Here is a 17231-nt window from a genome sequence, read left to right on the forward strand (position 1 = left end):
TAAATCTGTTTTAGTCTTTTTTTTTTTTTAATAAGAGATCATTTCCCCCTTCTAGCAAAGTTGAGACCAGGGGTGAAATTCAGCAGCTTCTGATAGGTTATGGAGAACCGGTAGCGGAAAATTTAAGGAGTTTGGAGAACCAGCAAATACTACCTCTGGCTGGCCCCAAAGTGGGGTGGGAATAGAGATTTTGCAATATCCTTCCCTCAGGAGTGGGAAGGGAATGGGGATTTGCAGTATTGTTCCCCTGCCACGCTCACCAAGTCACACCCACAGAACTGGTAGTTAAAAATTTGAATTTCACCACTGGTTGAGACCCAACTCCCATCTTAGCCTCCCCCCCCATGAAAAGGTACTTCACAGTATTTCCTGTCCGTTTTTTCTTCATCAAAGAACCCTCTCCCCATCAAACCTAAACGCTGAATATGAACTTTTCTTCACTTTTTTGTTTAAAAAATACCTGCTTACATTTCCTCTGAATATTTTTTTTTCATTATTCTTTTTTAGCACATTAGACACAGTTCTTTAAGGCCAAATTGAGAACTTTATTGTTAAGAGTCATCTTCAAAAGTGTCTTTGGAGCCGTATAAATCTGCTAGTTTCTTAAAACGAGGTCCCCAGTTTTGTAGATAGTCATAATCTAGATCAGAATCCGTGGTTGCCGATTCTAATGAGCTCAACGAACCAGCTATTGATCCTCTCCCTTCATAGCCATAGATCTGGATGGAATCGTAAGGAGGAGCCGTGGGGTCATTATCTGCTTCTTGTATTCTTGTGTTGATAAAATCATCCACGTCAACGCTGTTGGGAGCAGGCCGAAGCCCAGGTCGGGGCATATACTGGTACTCTGGCTTGATGTCTTTGCGAGGAATAAATCCATTGATACCATCTGGATTTTGCAAAGTTGCGATGTCAAAAGCTTCAGTGTCTTCTTCCCCACCACCTTCATCATCGTAAGTGATGATGTTCTCCCGTACGTCTTCTTCTTCAAAAACAATGAGAGGCTCTTTCTTTTGTCGTTTTAGGGTGACAAAGAGCACAACGATCACTGAGGAAAGAGAAGATGTTTTTAAAAACAAAAAAACCAGCAATGATTCATGCAAAAGTCCTATATCTCAAAATAAAGTGTAAGCTATATTGAATTGAGTAAGAAGGCTCTGTAATGAAATGAAATAGGGGGGAAAACAGGAAGTACCCCTAACACCCTTTGTTGCCTTTTGCATGCACAGCAGTCAAAGACCACCATCAGCACTGGTGAGTTGAACTATTTTTTAGCTCAGCTGAGGCGCAGCAATCTCCTCTGCCATACGAATCAGCTGAGCTAAGAAACAATGGAATATAGGACAGAGAACAACTGGGGCGGGAGGGCGGGGCCAGCCAGAGGTGGTATTTGCTGGTTCTCTGAACTACCATATTTTTCAGAGTATAAGACACACTGGAGTATAAGACACACCAAAATTTTGAAGAGACAAATTTTTAAAAAAAGGTTTTGCACTCTGCAAACCTCCCAAAAAAGGCCCATTTTTTTTCAAAAAAAAAAAAAAAAAGGACATGAATAGCCCTTAGGAGGCTTGTTTTACTCCTGAGGGTGGAGCAAAAATGAGCAAAAAATGGCCCATTTTTCATGAAAACAGGCCCGTTTTTTGTCAAAAAAAGGGCATGTACAGCCTTTAGGAGGTGTATAGAGTGCTCCTGGGGGCTGGCAGGGGGAAAAATTGAGCAAAATCAGCCTGTTTCTTTGCTCATTTCTGCCCTCCCCAGCCCCCAGGAGCTCTCTGAAAGCCTTCTAAAAGCTATGCATGGCCACTTTGGTGAAGAGGGCAAGGTTTAGGGAGGCAAAAATGCTGTATTCAGTCTATAAGATGCACCCAGATTTTCAGCCTTTTTTTTTGAGGGACAAAGGTGTGTCTTATACTTTGAAAAATATGGTACTCAAAATTTCTGCTACGGGTACACCAGAACTGGTCTGAACCGTATATTGTAGTGTGATATCTCAGATATAATGGGCCTTTGTATGAAAGTGGCAGAAAAGAATGGTGGTCACACAGATGAAAAAGAAAAGTTTCCACAAAATTGTTAAAGGATATCCATAGTATCTTCAACAATAGTGAAGAAGGAGGAGGAGGAGGAGGAGGAGGAGGAGGAGGAGGAGGAGGAGGAGGAGGAGGAGGAGGAGGAGGAAGAAGAAGAAGAAGAAGAAGAAGAAGAAGATGAGGAGGAAGAGGAAGAGGAAGAGGAAGAGGAAGAGGAAGAGGAAGAGTAAGAAGAAGAAGAAGAAGAAGAAGAAGAAGAAGAAGAAGAAGAAGAAGAATATCAACTCATGTCTCATTATCCAAGATTTACTTGTTTGGTTGAGACAGGAAAACTTATTTTAGAGGTTTCAAGAAAAAAGAGGTCAATTCTCACTACTCCCTCCCTCGCCACTAAATTAACTGACAGAATATTAGATATCAGCGCTGTAATCTAGAATAAGTTACAACCTGTATTTTAGAACTTCTCTTTTCAAAAGGAAGGTGTGGATTAAGAGAAAACCTGGATGTCACTTGAAATGGTATAGGATGGGAGCCTTCAAACTTGGCAACTTTAAGACTTGTAAACTTCAACTCCCAGCATTCCCCATCCAGCATGGATGATTGAGAAATTCTGGGAGTTGAAGTCCACAAATGTTAAAAGATGCCAAGTTTGGAGACTCTTGGTGTAGGATAATGATCCTGGTCCATGTCTCAGGTAGTTTGGGAGACTCTTAGCTTCTCCCAATGGAAAAAAAAAGAGTCTTAGAGTCTTGCTATTGTTCTTGGATCATAGTCAAAAGAGGGGAGAATAGTCCAGGTAAAGTGTTTGGGAGGGAGAGGGAGAACTTAAAATGCCCTTACCTAACAATATCACAATGCAAGCGAGGATTGCTATTAAAGCTCCAGTGCTTAATCCAGCATTGAGGATGTAGGCTTCTTGATTGCAGGAGATCACACCACCATTACCATCACAACTGCAAACTCGAATAGGAAGCGGTTTGGTACTGCTTTTAGGAGGGTTTCCACCATCGCTTATCACAATATCCAGAGCATACTGATCTTGCATTTGTCGGCTGAAGCTTGTGCGTTTTGCATAAATGCTTGCAGAGTTATCTGTTTTAAATAAAAGAATAGCAACATTTGCCTTTCAGTATTAAAGCCTTTCCCCAAAAAATGGAATTGCCTTCCTTCCTACACTTACTCAACTGGTTTGCTCCTTTCTCCTGAACACAGATATTCTTTTCAGAATGACATTGTCTGAAGGTACGATTAATCCACATATTGTCCTGCTTTGCAAAAATACCATTAATGAACTGCCTCAATGAAAGGAGTGTTTTTGTAATGTGGTAGCCTTATGAGGTGATCCAGTAAAAAAAAACAAAAAAAAAACCATCCAGAATTACGAGTTCAACATTAATTTACATTCTTGTTCCATTTGTGGTTGTAAGTTGAGAATTACTCATAAAGCAAATGTTCTCTGCCTTAGGTATGTGGATTCCTTCCTTCCTTCCTTCCTTCCTTCCATCCATCCATCCATCCATCCATCCTTCAACCCACAGTGATCAGAATTCCATGAAATATATATTCTATGTTTTGCAAACTCAATTCTTATTTTGCCCATCTATTCCTTTTTAAACATGTTCAGCATGTATTATTTTTACTGCACAAACATACAATGGAAAGTCCATTTTATATCAGCATTTTTTTTAAAAAAATGAAAAGAAAATTTCATAAGCATTTCACAAGATTAACACACATTGTAATCTTTTGATACTTTGAAAACCCTGAACATTTTTACACATGTTCAGCATGTATTATTTTTACTACACAAATATACAATGGAAAGTCAATTTTATATCAGCAATTTTTTTAAAAAAAATGAAAAGAAAATTTCACAAGCATTTCACAAGATTAACACACATTGTAATCTTTTGATACTTTGAAAACCCTGAACTCACATAAGAGATGACAATTTAGTGAGATTTCAGGCTGTTAAAAATGATGATGGTCTTCAAGGTCCTTGCCATAAAGGAAACAACCAGAAAGCATTTCTGGGCAATTTCAGGCATTCTTTTTGTGTTAACTAGTGTTCCCTTACAGCAGGGAACAACTAAGACTTGTGGACTTCAACTCCCCAGCCAGCCAAAGTTGACAAGTTCTACATAGAACATAGATCTGTTTCACTCTTGCTCAACTTTTAAAAGTTATTGGAGACTGGGTTATTCTGGAGGGTCTTTTGGAACAGAAGACCCCTTTGTGTTCTTCATGTTTTTTAGTTTTCTTTTTGTTGCTGCTTATTATTTTTGGATTTCTATTGCATTTGGAAGCCTGAAGTCAATTAAATTGTAGCAAGACTTTTTTTTAAAGAATCAGTCAATTCATCTCATACGATGTCAAGTTCAGGGTATTATTTTATTTCATTTGCTTTGCTTATTCAGTTGGATATATTCAGATAGTGCCTGTAATTTGGAAGCAGACTAACATGGAAGTTGAAAAAAGGGGAGGGGGGAATCTGGAAGATGGTTATAACAAATCACTTCCATACTATGGCCAAGTAGAAGCATGGTTGTGCCAAAAGTGAAACTTACTTCAAATGAGACTTCCCTTTATGAGAAATAGAAAATGATAAAGGCTTATATGCTCCTTCTCAATAGAACAAAAAACCTAGACAAATTTAGTTGCCAACATTTTCTTCCACTATATTTCCTGGGTATTGTTTTTGGCAGATATTTTGCTGTTTAAGCACATGAAAAAAAATGGCAGATATTCAGACATAATGTCACCAGGCAGACCTCCAAAAACGCCAGGCCAAAAACTAAATTTAGCTCAATGCAGAAATTTCTAACGCTATCATTTCCTAGGGCTTTACTTACTGTTTTAAAATTGGGTGAGCAAGCTACTGTATATTTTTTTTCTATCCCGGGTCTGCGATTATAATTAGATGCGATAATTTTACAGTACCGGGCTAGTATTAAATATGTTCATATTCTCTGTCTGAAAGGATTCTGCTAAGACTATATGTCTATTTGCGTGTGTTAAACTGGCCACTTTAGGAACAAGCTGTCATTAAAGTAACACAAGGCTATAATCCTAAATGCATTTTATCTGGAAGTCCCATGGAGCTCGGTAGGAGCTACTTCTAGGTAAATATAATTGACACTGTGTGGTCTGTCTTGCAAAGTATTTTAAGCTCTAAAGCACAGGAGGGACTAATCACTACCTGATCCAGCTGAAACTTTGTACCAATGGAGTTTCCTGGATCCAAAGTAGCTACCCTTGTGCACCAAGAGATTTTCTTACAGCAAGCAGGTAACTCTGAGGACCAAATTCCTCTGAAGGACAATCTGCAAAAGGATACTGGAAGGTGACTGGCTAGCATCAAAAATTGGATACACCTGTCATGTCATTCTCACTTCCCCCATTCCTACTCTAAACTTCAGATGATACCTTCTCTTTCTCTTCCATGCAGCAGACAGGAAAGTGATAGTAGAGTCACTCTGTAGACTTTTTGCATTCAAACCAAAGACTATGGGCAGTTCAATTAAGGAGCCTAGGTAATACTGCACTGAAATCTGAGCCCCTGCTGACCTTACTGAGATGATTTTCCTGCTGGAGGTCTAACTGTCTGCAGAATAAAAACCATCACACATAGTTACGCATGCACTGGCTTCTATGTTAACTAGGATTCTGCGCTATGAAAGATTCAATTTATACAGAATAGAATACAGAATAACAGAGTTGGAAGGGACTTTGGAGATCTTCTACAGATCTTCGAGTATTCTGGAGAAGTACTCTGTATTCTGTATTCTGCTCAAGCAAGGGACCCTATATCCATGATGGCAAGCCTATGACATGCATGCCACAGGTGGCACATGGGGCATATTTGCTGGCATGACAGCCCTCAGCTCTGGAGTGCATGTGTGCACCGCCCAGCTAATTTTTGACCTTTCAGAGGGCCAGGGGAGACCATTTTTACTCTCCCAGGGCTTCAGGAAAGCCTCCAGAGCTTGGGGAGGGCAACTCCCCCACACACACATGGGGTAGTCATGCACACATGCATGGGTGGGTGGGTATGTGTGCATGTGTCATAGCATGCATGGACACAATTTTGGCACACCTTTAGAAAAACTTAGCCATCACTGCCCTATATCATAAAATCCTGGATAGATATTTTTCAGCGTCAATTTTTTTCCCTTACTTTAGGGTAAAAAAAAATAATGCTCTGAAAAAAGCATGAGAAATATCCCAAGAGAAGCGTTTGCATTATAGTAACATTAGAGCTCTCTTTAGATGGAAGCAATGTATAACTTTTACCACAATAGGGTTTTGATAAATAAAACTGGAAACTTGATGTATGATTGGAAGTGACATATATTCCAGTATTAGCTAAAGAATGAAAATGGCTGAGGCATAATCAGCTTGTTATCTGAACCAGTGAACTATCAGGTCAGGAAAAATCACATTTACAGAAATATCTGTGTAGCATCTTTTTGTAGAACACTTGGTGGAGGTTTGTATCTTCTCTTTTCTTTCCTCTCATTTTACTGGCTATGTCCATGTCCAGACTGATAGGGAAATATCCTAAACTATTCAACAAAAGAAAACTTGAATGTCTAGTTTCACTGTATCTATTTTACTGATAAAATGGTACCTTGGGGTACTCATCATTAATTGGTTCCAGGAGTTGTGATGAGTATCAAACAAATTTTTCCCATAATGAATAAAGTAGTTAACAATCACAAGTTCTAGCTTGTGCATTGTGTACCAAACAAACACTGAGTACTGGGATAAAATGTTCACGTCAAAATGTGTTGAGTACCAAATTAGATGAGTTTCAAAAGAGTTGAGGCACTACTGTACTTGGGGGATTTGATTCTGCTTTTTGGTTCTTCTATTGTTATTTCCAAAAACAAACAATGCATTATTTTAACAGGATAAGATGAGCAACAATGCCAAGGCACATTTTCAGATATTTTCTCTCTCCTCTCCCTCCCTCTGCTTAACTTCAGGCTTTCTGATATCAAACATTGAATTCTAATGTATATTTCCAAATTCAATCAACAATTTACAACTGTTTTATCATTTTTGAACCCACACCATTCTTCAGCAATTTGATTGATTTGACTCAGAATGTGTTGATGCTGAAGGGAGAAAACAATGAAAATATTCATTTCATACCGCTGAAAATTCAGAAAAAAAAGACTTCAAGACTTCTTTGTATATTGGTTGCTGTTATTTCTATTTATTGTGCTTTAGCCCTGCAAACCTTTATTTCCTTACCTTTTATTTTTCTCAGAACAATCTGGAAAATTACTTTTGGTTGTTTTATTGTCACTGAAATATTCATTTGTGTGTTTGTGTGTGTGTGTGTGTGTGTGTGTGTGTTTTGGATGGAAGAAGACAGAGTGAACCAATTAAAGGTCATCGTAAATAGTTATATTTACTAGCTGCTAAACTAGAGGAGAAATACAATTCTTCAGACCAGATCTAATATCATTGATGGTAGTCATGCAGAAAGCAGAAAAGTAGCAAAGAATTTGAAGGTCAGTAAAACAAGAGCTTCAATAGCCTAGAACATATACCTCATTTTTTTTTAAGTTCACAAAAGAAGGCAGCTTGATTACATTTAAGGTCTGATTCACACAATGATTTAATCCTGTTAAAGAGTGGTCATTACTGATTTCTTCTGAGGATTAACAATTCTATTTGAATGGGTAGTCAGCAGTGTTGATAAAAGAGAATTTAGAAATGTCTTTCAAAAAGAAAATTTCAGAAAATTGTATAGGAGTAGCATTTTGGCAATTATTTATTTAATTGATGGTCAAGAAATGTCAGATGTATCACTATAATAATAAACTCCAGTCTTTCTGACTTCCACACTTTCCACAACTCCCTGGAATTTTCAGTAGTAGTAATAAAGAGGAATCTAACCATTGAGCAATTGTTGGAAATCTTCTCCTTCCCCTGAAGAAATTTCAAAAAGGTATTCCCTCAAAAAAAATGTTTGTCCAGAAATGTGATAGAGAATTTTCAAAGACTATTTGAACTCATCTCTAATTATATGTGATTTCCTATAACTAATTTTCAGATATAACCTACAGATAGAATACAGAAGTTCTAGATTCACAAAAGTCACACAAGGTATTGCATTGATCCCATCAATGAAAAATAAATCAGGCAGCCTGATAGTAGCAATATAGCAATAGCAGTTAGACTTATATACCGCTTCATAGGGCTTTCAGCCCTCTCTAAGCGGTTTACAGAGTCAGCATATCGCCCCCCACAGTCTGGGTCCTCATTTTACCCACCTTGGAAGGATGGAAGGCTGAGTTAACCTTGAGCCAGTCAGATTAGAACCGCTGAACTGCAGATAACAGTCAGCTGAAGTGGCCTGCAGTACTGCACTCTACCCACTGTGCCACCTCGGCTCTTGTGTACAGTGACTCTATCATTGATTATTTTCCACTGATTGGAATTATCTTCCAATCAGTGAAAAAGTAAAAATGTTTAATGGTTTGTTACAGAAATGATAAATATCATTGGACCAATAGGATGGATAAGCACTGAAACAAATTACAAAGATGTTAGGGTTTCCTTTAGTGAAAATCTTCAAGCATCTCTACCACTTCTGGTAATATTGGAAAATTATCATTACAAACTATTTGTAAATCCCATGTTTACGCATTTAATTTCATTCCTTATATTTTTGTCTTTAGTTATACCTTCAGTTTATCTACATCTGTATCATCTATCTCTATATATTTATCTGTCTCCAAAGTGTTCAATTAAAATTATATATTAAAGAAAACTATGCTCAAGTAGAGACAGGATAGTCATGCTTTAGGTAAATATCTTTAGTAAATATCGACTGTACCCCTCGAATTCCTTCTGTGAGGCAAAACATTGGAATAGATAGCTTAAAAAGTCCTCTAGCTTTAAAAGCCCTCCAGCTCTATGGTTTCTATGAATTGTGCTACTAAATAATTTAGGTTGCGTGGCAACAGATCAACATAAGGAGCTGACCTACTTTTTCTCCCTATGAATTCCTGGAACTTTTTTTTCCAAAAGAAAACTCTAGTAGGCAAATTACTAATGTTTTCATTGTGCGAGGAAAACTCTGTTAGTCTTTGGTAACACAAAATCAGAAAACATCTGGAAGAATTTCCAACTGACTTTATGTTAAAGCATAAAGTTTGATGAGCTGCAGCTCACTTCATCATTTTCGATGCGCTTTAGAGGCCAAATTAGCAATACTTTGAATATTTTATGACATTTCCAATAAGCACTCAATCAGAAATTAAATGTCTATCAAAATTCTCAGTCAGCCACTGACCGAGGCAGTTGTTGCATCAACAATGCTTTTTTGAAAAGGAAACTAGACTTTTTTTTTTTCTTGAGGATTTCACACCCAGGAAGCTTCATCAGTTCTGACTGGTGGGCGGAGGGTAGGAGGGAATGGAAGGATTAGTTGACTAAAATAACTAATATCCAGTCAAAACTGATGAAGCTTTTGGGATGTGAAATGTGTTCTTCCTCAAGGAAAAAATTATCTATCTATCTATCTATCTATCTATCTATCTATCTATCTATCTATCTATCTATCTATCATCTATCTTCTGATACCTATATATCCATTTTCTTTCTCCATCCATATATCTACTTACCTATCTACTGTATATCTCTTTCCCTGTATCTCTCTCTCTCTAATCTATCCATCTATCCATTCTCTCTCTCTCCATCCATCCATCCATCCATCCATCCATCATCTATCATCTATCTACTTACATCTATCTATCTATCTATCTATCTATCTATCTATCTATCTATCTATCTATCTATCTATCTATCTATCTATCTATCTATCCATCCATCCATCCATCCATCCATCCATCCATCCATCCATCCATCATCTATCTACTTACATCTATCTATCTATCTATCTATCTATCTATCTATCTATCTATCTATCTATCTATCCATCCATCCATCCATCCATCCATCCATCCATCCATCCATCCATCCATCTATCTATCTATCATCTATCATTGAAAAAAGCACCTTTGACACAATCAGAAACTAAGTTTTATCAAAGCTACTCCTTTGTTATATGTACCATTTGCAGTTTCTTAATTGGGAAATGGGGTGGGATTGGCTGTTGAATCTGAAGCTATTGCTAGCTGAAAGTGAAATGCTTTAAATTCAAACCTTTCATCGCTGAAAAGTTCAGGAAACCCATGCAAGGTTGGTTGGTTATTTATCTGATTCAGTGTAAAACATCCTCCCATAACACTCTGGGAGAATGTTCAGATTGCTTCTGACAAATTAGGGACATCTATTTGATTCAGTTGGTTAATGTGATGATTTGGGTCAATTTGGAAATGCTAATCAATAGAAGCTTTGATCCAAAGTATTGACTAGGGTGGATTAGATTCCCGGTATATTTAAAAAAAAAATATTCCAATATAATTCAGGGATTCTGTCAGGATTGTGCATCTGATTAGGAAATTCCCTTTGGTTTGAACAGTTTATTGAACTGACTATGAACCTCATCTCTGAATGGAACTTTAGCATAACCTTACTGATTGTTACACAGCAATTGAGAGTTGCACAATCCATTCATTGAAATTCTAGTAGATGCCTGAAGCCAAATTTGTGCTAAAAGGAGGCTAAATGGAAATGAAGTGCATTGATTAGATCTCTGATGCCCTACTAATACTAGGATCTTTCATAGTAGACAAATCAGGATTTTACATTAAAATTGTCTTTGTCTTATACTTTTGGTTTCTCAGATTGGGAAAGTGCTAGATTTAGATTGTTGTACTTGCATAATAGATATTTGATTTGAAAGATGGCCTTTCTAACACTTCCCAACAATATTTCAAGGGAAATAAAAGTTTACTACAAAGATTTTTTGCAAACATTAAATCAAGTAAAAAGACTGAAGATTTATGTTTAATGTGGGATAAACACGTTAAAAGGCTTTTAGAAAAAACTTATTTTGAGCCAAATGGAAACATAAAATATAATTCACCATGTGTTTCTAGTTTTTGCCTTCAAACCGCAAACTCTTCTAAGGTTGCAGAATAAATACTGCTGGATAAATGTAGCAATTGTTCACTGCTATACTTTCAGACTAAGTGCCTATCTTGCATCTAGTGTCAACAGGGTGTATGTGCTATCAATCAAATGTTAACCAGAAAGAGAATCAAGAACATACCTGACATCCTCAAATGGTGACCAGTAATTACTTTAAATAGAATAATTTTGGCTCAAATAGAACCATTGTTTCTGTAATGGATTGGGGGAGGCTCTGGAATACATTTTATAATGCATGGAGCCTCTAGGAATGCTGTGGGTTTGAGGGTGAGGTCTATCACTATCCATGATCTTTAAGGGGGGGCAGCTTTGAAAAAAATAGTATTTGGAAGCTAGCTGGTTCAAAATGCATTTGAAAAACAGACAAATAGTTCATCATTGAGCTCTGGCTTAATTTAAAAAATATTACTTTTCCCTTTTAGCCCTTAAGTTTTTGGAGACCAACAGTTCCTCGGCTGCAAAGCTATACCCACAAGTTTGGGAGAATGCCACACAAATGGAACTTATTTTGACTTGGCATGCAGAGGGTTGTACGCATTGTAGAGTACTGTGATGAAATATTCCTCCATTTCAAATGAGTTTCCATTTATGAAGGAGAACAATGATTTAAGATGAATTGGGAAGGGGGATAGTTCTATTTCTAGTCTGTGATGGATTATTTTAGCAACCTAGCAAGAGTGTAGCCAATATTTCTTCTTTTTCTTTTTTATAAAATTCCTAAAGTACATTTGCAGTAAAGTGAATCTATCTATCATCTATTTGTCTGATCTACCTACCTACCTATCATCTGTCTGTCTGTCTGTCTGTCTGTCTGCCTGCCTGCCTGCCTGCCTGCCTGCCTGCCTGCCTGCCTGCCTATCTATCTATCTATCTATCTATCTATCTATCTATCTATCTATCTATCTATCTATCTATCTATCTATCTATCTATCCTGTTCCCCAAAAAATAAGACCTCTCGGATAATAAGCCATCTCCGAAAATATTGCAATACAACAGCAGCCATGATTGCCTCTTGCACATCAAAAATAATAAGACCTCCCCAAAAATAAGGCCAAGTGCTTATTTTGGGGGTTCAAAACAAAATAAGATCCTATCTTATTTTGGGGAAAACACAGTATCTATCTATCTGTCTGTCTGTCTGTCTGTCTGTCTGTCTATCATCCACCCACCTGTCTTAGCCACTGAGCCACCTACCCTATTAGTTCGCAAATGTGAGAGAAAACGTCTGCATGTTCATTTCACTCACATACACCATGTCTGTGCATACTCACCGCCTTCTGTGCATGCACAGTACTCATGCATTCCATCAGGCAGGTGGGCAGAGCCACCCGCAGCCACCGCTACTGGTTCACCCGAACCAGAGAGAGAACAGGCTGAATACCACTTCTGACTAGCACTAAGGACCCCTCATTTTGACCCATTTGTGTCATTTTTCAACCTTGGCACGCTCAAGATATATGGCCTTCAACTCCCAGATGAAATGATCAAGAAGAATTCTGCTAGTGAAAGAAACAACCAGAGCAATTGTTATGGTTTTTTTTTTTTACTTGCATTTTACACATTCTATGCATTTTTGTGAAGCTCTCTCCCCAGTCATTGCTGCAGAAAATCACTCATGGCTAACGAGGAGAAGAAAAATACTACTGCGAGAATACTTAGTTTCCTCCCATCCTATATAATGAATAGAAGTACAAACCTCGGTTATCTCTGAGAGTAAAATTGGGCTTCTGCATCATTTCAGGTGTCAAATGGAAGATGAATCTTGGGCCATTGGCTGTATCATCTTTGTCCTCTCCGAAAATTGTAATTATTGGCTGGAAGGAAAGACACTTATCAGTATGCAGTGCCTTTGAAATCTCTCTTTCTCTCCCTGCCTCAACTTTTAGATTTTTCATGTCTAAATAAACCCCCATAGCTTTAACCTTAAACTGTCTACTGTTGACCTCATCCCATTCTTAAAAGGTCAGTAGGGGCATGCATAAGTGCACCAGCGTGCCTACAGTCCATGTCCTACTGTCCCTATTTATTTGCACCCATTTCCTGTGTTCTTATTCATGTTTATTTCTATTCCTGTTATTTTGTACATGAGTGACAAAATAAATAAATAAATAAATAAATAAATAAGTAAATAAATAAGTAAATAAATAATAATGTTGGGGATCTGCTTTGTAGAATAAACTTTCAACCAAAGTCCCTTTTAATTTACTTGTGTTTTAGGATAAGAAGGTAGCACCATTAGTGTTTAAGGGAACATAGAACTAGCCCTCAACTTACGACCATAACTGAGCCCAAAATTTCTTTTCCCAAGTGGCACATTTGTTAAGTGAGTATTGCCCCATTTAAAGACATTTCTTGCCACTGTTGTTAAGCCCATTACACTGTATTAATTGCACAGTTGTTAAGTAAATAAGGCTTCTCGTTGACTTTACACATCAAAAGCTTGCAAGAGGTGAATCACATGAGACTGTGACACTACAACCGTCATAAATATGAGTCAGTTGCCAAGCACCTGAATTCTGATCCGGTGACCATGAGGATGTTGCAATGGTTGAAAAAGAGCCAGCAATCACTTTTTTCAATGACACTGTAACTTCCAACGGTCACTTACCAAACTGTTGTAAGCCAAGGACTATCTATTGTAACGATGGTCTTCCCACTGCCACTGTCAATCAGTGAGACAGATTTACTAGAGATGCTCATCATTACATTTATTTCTTTAAGCCCAGCAGAAATCCCTGCTTTTCCTGCTTCTCCATTTTTGTAGGCACTGCCCAGAGAAACCAAAACGGTCAGCCTTGAAGAAGAAAAGAGAAAGTGGACATACTTACCTTATTTGTTTGGGGTTTTTCACATAGAAAAGCTTCAAAGGGCTCTTTAAATGTGGGAGCATTATCGTTTACGTCAAGAACTTTAATTGCTACTGGAACTTTGGCTTCCTGATGCCGGTTATCTGCAATAGTTATTGAGAAGGAAAACATAATAGCATAAAGCACAAAGTTGTCTTGTCTGTGTTGGTTTTTGCTTTCTACCTCGAATGTCTCACATAGGGACTTTCTTAGCCTTTGACCTACTCAACTTTCTCTGGGAGCGATGACTCAGATGTCCAGATTGTCAATGATTTTGTTCACATGACACCCTTAACTGAGTACATGGGTTAGCATGGCGTATACAAACTGCACCAACCCCCCGGGTCTGTTTGGGACTAAGATATCTCTGCTAGTTAATGGTATTGTCTGAATGATTTGAGCAGATAGTAAAGGATTAGGCTCCCTTCTCAGAGGCAGAGGAAAAACTCCTAGAAAGGCTCGCTAGAAAGTAGACATCCCTGCAAACTTTGTGGATGTTTGGGTGTTTGCCCCCATGGTTATATAGGAAAAGAACAGAATGAATTTCATCCGTTTCTGCCAAAATCAAAACAGAACAGGAAATGGGAGGAGAGAGGAGAAGAAACAGGGAAGAAGAGGGGAGAGAGGAGAAGAGAGGAGAATTCATGCACTATCAGGGTCAATTTCCCAACAGATGAAATATTTGGTAAAAATCTGTATAATATAAACGCAACCAGCAGCTTTTTCAGTATTAGTAGATTAGTAAAATGCTATCAGAATTAATGAGTTCCTATCATCAGATCCTGTCATTAATAAACCATGTAAGTTGGATATATTTTTTTAAAGCTCTGCTCATTAATATTTCAAGTTTGGCATGATTTCTAGTTTGGCAAGGTCAGAAACAAGCAGCATGAAATCAGCCTAGTCTATAACCACAACAAGGGACAGGTAGAAGCTCTAATGCCGACTCAAAAATAGGAAGCTTCAATCCCATTGTAATTAGTGGTCAGAAGCAAAAGGCACAAAGATTAAGCACTGATTTCAGCTATGAATCAAATGTCCTTTCTATGTTGGGAATCTGCCTGGGTTCTTTCTTAATGCCTTATATACAGTGGTTCTTACAAAACTCTTATCCATCAGATACCTACATCCTGGATCTCTAGTTACACAACAGTGGTGGGATATTATTATTTTTTTACTACTGGTTCTGTGGGTGTGGCGTGGCATGATGGGCATGGCATGATGGGCATGGCAGAGGAAGGTTACTGCAAAATTCCTATTTCCTCCTGATCAGCTGGGACTCGGGAGGCAGAGAATAGATGAGGTGGGGCCAGTCTGAGGTGGTATTTACTGGTCCTCCAGACTACTCAAAATTTCTACTACCTGTTCTCCAGAACTGGTCAGAACCTGCTGAAAATTGTGTAATCTCTGTTATACAACTTCCAGTTCCAGAAAAACCCTAAAATTGTGCAGTTGAAACTGAACACTAACAATCTGGTTAACGATCTGATATGCATTTTGGCTAACTGTTTCTGCTCATATGGATAGATTGATGAGTAGCATACTATCATTTTCTCTGCCCCACCCAAAACTAGAAATTGATCCAGCTACAAGATAAAGAGATTGACTTCTCTAGCATGCAGTCAACAATATGTGCTGAGCTTGCTTCATACAAAATTACCCCTTTGTCTCTCTTGGGCCTGTGGAAATACAGATGAATTTGTGGCAATGAGTTATTGAGCAATATATTGATCAGGCATGGGCTTGCTAGAAAATAATGGATGAACTTCGTTTAAATTGCTTAGGTTTTTGAAATACATGATTGCCACATCTAAGATTTGTTTGACTGGCCATGATGCCTGCTTCCTGCCTGTCTATATTTGCATGAAGCTAAGAATTATAAGAATGCAATCATGTCTAATTTCACTTCACACTGCATCCGTGGTCAGGTGGTCACTCCTTGACAGAATTCCATTGGTGATACTAGTCTAGGTTATAGGTTAGGTTTATTTCATTTATATGCTGCCCTATTCCTGGAGGGACTCAGATGTGGCTAACAAACCCGGGGGGGGGGGGGTGGTAATACAGACAAGGCAACAAACAGGATACAGAGAAAATTTAAAAAACAATCAACAGTCACACAATTCGAGCGGGGAAGGGAACTCATCAACCCCAGGCCTGTCGGAACAGCCAGGCTTTAACGGCTTTACGGAAAGCTTGAAGGAAGGTGAGGGTCCAGATCTCCGCGGGGAGTTCGTTCCAAAGGGCCGGAGCAGCCACAGAGAAGGCCCTCCTCCAGGTGGTCGCCAATCGACATTGGCCGGTGGATGGAATCCGGAGGAGGCCTAATCTGTGGGATCTGATGGGTCTTTGGGAGGTAATTGGCAGCAGGAGGTCTCTCAAGTACGTCCCCACCCCATAGTCTAGCCTCTCTTTTGCCTTTGTTCATTCAAGCAAAATGAACAAGGTTTTCTGATAAGTGGCACAGAGTATGCCACAATGCTACAAAAGTATTATTCTGGGGAGCCTTTTTTAAAAAAAATAAGTCCTATTCAGTAGGATGAAAAACATATGGGGTGGGGACATTTTTGTGATAAGGAAGACCCAATGAGAGTACAAAGATCCAGAGTTTCTTTGACCCTGGCTTCCTTCAATAATGAGAAATTCCATGTGTAGTTTATTTAAAGTTAATATCTGTTGATATCAGAAAGTGGAGGAGAGAAAGTATCTTTATCTAATCTGTGTTTTCCCCAAAATAAGACCCTGTCTTGTATGTATGTATGTATGTATGCATGCATGCATGCATGTATGTATGTATGTATGTATGTATGTATGTATGTATACATATATATTTGCCAGCAAAAAAGGTACCAGGTCTGCGACGTCTGCGGGAGGTGGGAGTGGGAGACACTGTTTTACGGTGGTTCTCCTCCTACCTCTCGGACAGGTCGCAGTCGGTGTTGGTCGGGGGGCAGAGATCGTCCCTGAGGCCCCTAACATGTGGGGTGCCGCAGGGTTCGGTCTTATCCCCCCTACTATTTAACATATACATGAAACCGCTGGGTGAGATCATTCGGAGGCACGGGATAAAATACCACCAATATGCGGACGATACGCAACTGTATCTGTCCGCCCCGTGCCAACTCAATGAAGCGGTGGACGTGATGAACCAGGGTCTGGAGGCCGTTAGGAACTGGATGAGTGCTAACAAACTGGTACTCAACCCGGACAAGACCGAGTGGCTGTTGTGCTTCCCTCCCAATAATTTGGCTAATACACCAACGCTTAGGCTGGGGG

At 38.7% G+C, this 17231-nt stretch overlaps 1 protein-coding gene across 1 annotated transcript in view; it reads right to left on the minus strand.

Annotated features, from left to right (window-relative positions):
• Positions 1-239: 239 nt before the first annotated feature.
• The window catches only part of CDH11 (cadherin 11), a 134025-nt gene continuing 117033 nt past the window's right edge, over positions 240-17231 (minus strand). The window contains exons 10-13 of the mRNA XM_032231406.1: positions 13938-14059; positions 12806-12923; positions 2874-3125; positions 240-1048 (exon numbers count right to left, since the gene is read on the minus strand). Of these exons, the coding sequence (XP_032087297.1) occupies positions 552-1048; positions 2874-3125; positions 12806-12923; positions 13938-14059 (989 nt within the window). The 3' untranslated portion in view covers positions 240-551. The remainder of the gene's footprint in view (positions 1049-2873; positions 3126-12805; positions 12924-13937; positions 14060-17231) is intronic.

The sequence above is a fragment of the Thamnophis elegans genome, chromosome 14 (genome assembly GCF_009769535.1).
Source record: "Thamnophis elegans isolate rThaEle1 chromosome 14, rThaEle1.pri, whole genome shotgun sequence".
NCBI lineage: Eukaryota > Metazoa > Chordata > Lepidosauria > Squamata > Colubridae > Thamnophis > Thamnophis elegans.